Genomic DNA, 4,490 nt, shown 5'->3' with positions numbered 1-4,490 from the left:
GTTCCTTTGGTCCGGTTCCTTTGGGCCGGTTCCTTTGGTCCGGTTCTATTGGTCCCGTTCCATTGGGCTGGTTCTTTTGGTCCCGTTCCATTGGGCTGGTTCCTTTGGGCCGGTTCCGGTGGTCCGGTTCCGTTGGGCTCAAACTGAAACGTCCTCCATGTTGGCCGTTTATTTCTGAAGATCTGCTAAACATGAAGGGAACCAGTGATGTGAGCAGGACCCTCGGACCAGAACCGGACCAGAACCCTGATGGAAGGAGGGAGGTATCAGGATCGGTTCTGGACCCTCCACCGTCTCCAGGGTTCTGGTTCTGGTCACGGTCCAGCCTCAGAACTTGTCCCTCTGCCTTTGGATCAGAACCGGTTCTCCTTGACGGCGGTCCGGTCCAGGCTGGCCTACGTGACCCGGCAGGACCTGGTCGGGCTGCAGAACCTCCAGAACCAGACGGTTCTGGTGGTGAAGGCGCCGGAGGAAACCAAGCTGGAAGTTCCGGCTCCTACCGAGGTGAGCAGAACCACAGAGTGGGTCGGGCCGGGTCACAATCAAACTGAGGTTCTGTTCTGATCCAGGACAGCATCCAGATCCACCTGAAGGGCGGGACGGGTCCGATCCGGGTTGTGACCTGCGACGCTGGAACCGCTGGAGAAGTGGGCTTTTCTCCCCTGGAGGAGAGTCGGATCAGAACCGCTGAGCTGCACGCAGGTAGCTTCAGAACCGAGCCGGGTCCACCAGAACCTCTGACCTATTGAAGAAACCGGTGAGTTCTGGGTCCAGGTTCTGGTTCTGTTGGTACCTCAGAGGTTTCAGCTGAACCAGAACCGGGTTCTGCTCCGTTTGGTCCCGACTGAATAGTTTGGGTCATCAGAAACTCCAGAACCTGGTGGTTCTGATGACGCCCAGCTGTGATTGGCTGACTGGTGATCAGGTGACCCCTGTTCTGGTTCCAGGTCAGCAGAACCGGGTCCAGAGTGCGTAGCTCCAACCGGGCCAGCAGGGGGCGCTGCAGGCTGAGAACAGGAGGAACCATCCACAGAGGAACCGGACCGGAACCGGAACCGGAACCAGGAGTGAAGTGATACTAGGAGCTTTATTATGATTTTTATTTTTTCCTGTTTGTTTGGTTCTGGTTTTGTTTTGAGCTCAGAACTTTCTGACAGAACCGGGCCGGGATGTTCTGAAATAAAGAGTAAATAAAACCTGGACTGGTTCTGAGTCTCTGACCCGATCAGCTGCTGCAGCGGATCCCTAAAAGGTTCTGACCCGCTGGACCGGCGGTTAACAGAACGACAGAACCAAGCCTGGACCTGCAGAAACTGGATCCCGGTTCTGAACTGGGCCTCTGGGTCCGACCCGTCCTGGAGGAATGAAACTGAGCAGAACCAGAACCGACTGGACTTTCAGTCCGTTTATTATGGAATGTTTCATGATTCTGTTCGGGTCGCACATTTCATCATCACAATACAGCAACACACACTTCCTGTCCCATGCCGGTTCTGTCGGTTCCGGCTCGGTCCGAGTCGCCTCAAAGGGAAAAGTTCTGCCGAGCTCTGGTTCTTCCATCGCTCTGCTGGCCTCTGATTGGCTGGACGGAGTTTGTTCAGGGTGGGCGGAGCTAAAACACTTCCTCTTCCTCACAGCCGTAATCTGGAAAACATGGATGCATTGGTTGGTTCTGGTTCTGGTTCTGATGGGTCGGAAAGTTGTGGACCGACCTCCAACCAGCCGCAGGGCGCTGACGCAGTCTTCCTCTGCCTCCTCCTCCTCTTCCTCTGTCTCCACTGGGGGCGGGGCTTCGGCAGGGGCGGGGCCTGGGTCAGCTGCAGGAGGAGCTTCAGGTACGGCCTCTGAGGCCGTTTCCATGACGACTGCTGTTTCCACCTGAAATCGGTTAAACAAAATGGAGTCAGGAAGAACTGACTGACTCGGGGTGTCCCGGTCCGGTCCGGTCCGGTGATCCGGGGTTCACCTGCAGAGCAGCTTTCTTTCTCCGTGGTGTGGAGGAAATGAGGCGCCGGAACCTGGAACAGGAAGCAGGAAGTTGAGCTCTGATCACGGATCAGGCAATCGATTGCTCGGGTCTGATACCTCTTGGTCATCATGGTGGCGCCGGCGGACAGGTCTGCGTTGGCGTCGCCGGCCTTCCTGCGGCGGCGGCTCAGGCGTTTGCGCGGGGCGACGGCGGCGCCCTCTGGGGGCTCGGAGGCGGGACTTCCTGCTGGCTGGTTCAGGTCTCTCAGGACGTCGTAGTTGATCTTACTGGAGATCTTCTTCCTCTCCAGCATCTTCTCGATGGCCTCGCCCGCCGTGGCCGCCTCAATCTGCTCTCGCTTCTTGTATTTCTTCTTCTGCAGACGGGGAAAGGTCAGAGGTCAGAGCAGGCAGCCGGCCCCTGGCATGCAGACTGGTAGACCCCGTTTCCAACCTTCTCCTTGTAGGTGCCCTGCTCCTTCTCCTTGGTGATTCTCTCCTCCTTCTCTGTGAACACAAGCAGCCAATCAGGATCCTCCGTGTTTAATCAGCCAATCAGGATCCTCCGTGTTGACCGGTCCTCACCCTTCTGCTCCCTCAGGTAGTCTGCGTTCTGCTTGGTCCACAGCTCAGTCTTCACCTCCACCTCATTCTCGTTCAGGATGTACTGCAGCAGACAGCAGCAGCCAATCAGAGGCCGGCGTGGTGACAGCCAATCAGAATGCCTCTGACTGGAACCAGGCGCTCACCTTATCGATCTCCTGATCGTCGATTCCTTCCAGGTCCAGCTCGCCGCTCGGGGATGGATCCTCTGGAAAACAAACCCTCAGTGACATCACAGCTACATGGTCACGTAACCATGGTGATTTTTCTTTAAAGGTTTATTGGCTCTAGTGGCCTTTCTTTAGTGAATTGGCAGGAAGGTGGGTAATGAGAGAGGGAAGAGGCCGGGAATCGAACCTGCGACGGCCACGTCCAGGACTTCCATGTGCTTAACCGCTGCGCCACTGCAGCACCTCGTAACCATGGTGATTAATGATTTAACTAGTTACTAGTCTGTAACTAATGGTGGCTTTATGACCCACTGATGGTTTAGTAAAGTTACTGGTTTTATAACTGTTAATTGATGATGTAATAACTGTTAATTGATGATGTAATAACTGTTAATTGATGGTGTAATAACTGTTAATTGATGATGATGTCATAAATGATGTAATAACTGTTAATTGATGATGTTTTTCCACATGGTGATGGAACAGTTCCTGATTAGTTTGTACCGTCTGGGTTCTGGTCCGGTTCTGGCAGATTGAAGGTGTGAAAGCTCTCCTGGAGGCCCAGGCTGGCGTTCCCCAGGATGGAGGCCAGAGGGGCGCCCTGGGCGGGTAGCCCGGCTCCCTCTGTTTCCGCTTCCTGTGGCGCCCCGCCCCCCTCCTCCTCCTGGATCACCTGACACAGGAAGTCCTGCGTCAGCCGCTGGGCGGCGGCCTGCAGGTCGGCGTCGTCCCCCTCCTTGTCCTCCTTGTCCTCCGGGTCGGACGGAGAGGACAGGACGTCCTCATCCTCTGGATCTGAAACCAGGGAGAGCAGCGGACTTTACCTCTGCTCAGGATAAGGAGGGAAACCCTGAGGAACTCCATTTCAAGCCGCAGTGATGCCTCGTCTTAATCCGCCTTCTGTCTCCCATAACAGAACCAGAGCGGATGGAGCCTGAATAATCTATCTGGTTTCTGCTCTCCGTTCTGGTTCTGGTGGAGCCGTGCTTATGTGTGACCAGGTCTGGATTGGACCTGCTGTGGTTCTGGACGGACCCATTTCCTTGGCGTAGGTGGCGTAGATCCCCCTGAGTTTGGGCCGGCTCTTTTCCAGCTCCGTCTCGATCTCCTCCTTGTAGCAGCTGATTTCTCCTGGCGGAACCAAAGCAGACAGAGTTGGACCACCGGCTGCTCCCGCTCAACCCGGTTCAGCTTTCCTGAAGATTCCCGGCCTGACCTTCGACCTCGTCCAGCTTCCGGGCCAGCTCCTGCTCCAGCTGCAGAGGAGGATGTTAAATCCACTTCAGTATTTGATCTGAATCTATCTGTGATCAACTGGTCTCCCCTGGCTAACCAAGGTCCAAACTGAGCATGCTCAGAAACATTCATCGCTTTAATGCTCCTGGCCAATCAGAGGCCAGGGGATCTACCTGCTGCATCTTGACTTTGTGCTGGCCGGCAGTGAAGGACGGCGGATCACATTCCTGCTCCAGATCCACCCGCATGAACTCATCGATGGTCAGCTGACTGGTGGGCGTGTCCTCAAACTCTGTTAGCCTGCAGGGACAGGAGGAGGGATCTGATGGGATCCACTGACCTCTGGCAGTAGATCCCTGTGATATCACTGGATCCCTAGGAATCTGGTTAAAATGATCTTTATCTGCAGGGATCCCCTGGGATCTCACTCACCTCTTCCTCAGAGTGGTCTGGCACACCTTCACCACGCCGATCACGTCCTTCACCGAGCGCCGAAACTTGTGCATCCGAGCC

General features: G+C 55.5%; 2 protein-coding genes across 2 annotated transcripts in view; one reads left to right on the top strand and one right to left on the bottom strand.

Moving 5' to 3' along the window:
• The window catches only part of LOC103457059 (transcription factor E2F6-like), a 7,876-nt gene extending 6,674 nt beyond the window's left edge, over nucleotides 1–1,202 (top strand). The window contains exons 7-9 of the mRNA XM_008396972.2: nucleotides 390–504; nucleotides 570–757; nucleotides 948–1,202. Coding sequence (XP_008395194.1) covers nucleotides 390–504; nucleotides 570–749 — 295 coding nt within the window. The 3' untranslated portion in view covers nucleotides 750–757; nucleotides 948–1,202. The remainder of the gene's footprint in view (nucleotides 1–389; nucleotides 505–569; nucleotides 758–947) is intronic.
• Nucleotides 1,203–1,383: 181 nt separating this feature from the next.
• LOC103457063 (transcription factor IIIB 90 kDa subunit-like) lies at nucleotides 1,384–4,484 on the bottom strand. Its single transcript, XM_008396980.1, has 12 exons — nucleotides 4,410–4,484; nucleotides 4,151–4,277; nucleotides 3,958–3,997; nucleotides 3,777–3,872; nucleotides 3,246–3,536; nucleotides 2,718–2,779; nucleotides 2,554–2,635; nucleotides 2,423–2,475; nucleotides 2,086–2,345; nucleotides 1,967–2,018; nucleotides 1,713–1,878; nucleotides 1,384–1,644 (listed from the first exon to the last, which is right to left on the bottom strand). The coding sequence occupies exons 1-12, from the start codon at nucleotides 4,481–4,483 to the stop codon at nucleotides 1,613–1,615; spliced, it is 1,335 nt and encodes a 444-aa protein (XP_008395202.1). The 5' UTR covers nucleotide 4,484; the 3' UTR covers nucleotides 1,384–1,612.
• Between the last annotated feature and the right edge of the window lie 6 nt (nucleotides 4,485–4,490).

Source organism: Poecilia reticulata, linkage group LG21 (assembly GCF_000633615.1).
Source record: "Poecilia reticulata strain Guanapo linkage group LG21, Guppy_female_1.0+MT, whole genome shotgun sequence".
NCBI lineage: Eukaryota > Metazoa > Chordata > Actinopteri > Cyprinodontiformes > Poeciliidae > Poecilia > Poecilia reticulata.
Note: the sequence above shows the minus strand (reverse complement) of the source record. Positions and strands in the feature narration are given on the sequence as shown.

Coding starts and splice junctions, on each gene's coding strand:
- LOC103457063 (XM_008396980.1), bottom strand. CDS start 4,483: ATGCACAAGTTTCGGCGCTCGGTGAAGGACGTGATCGGCGTGGTGAAG. Junction 3,998..4,150: donor ACAAAGTCAAGATGCAGCAG/GTAGATCCCCTG, acceptor CCTCCTCTGCAG/CTGGAGCAGGAGCTGGCCCG. Junction 2,019..2,085: donor GCCACCATGATGACCAAGAG/GTATCAGACCCG, acceptor TTCCTGTTCCAG/GTTCCGGCGCCTCATTTCCT.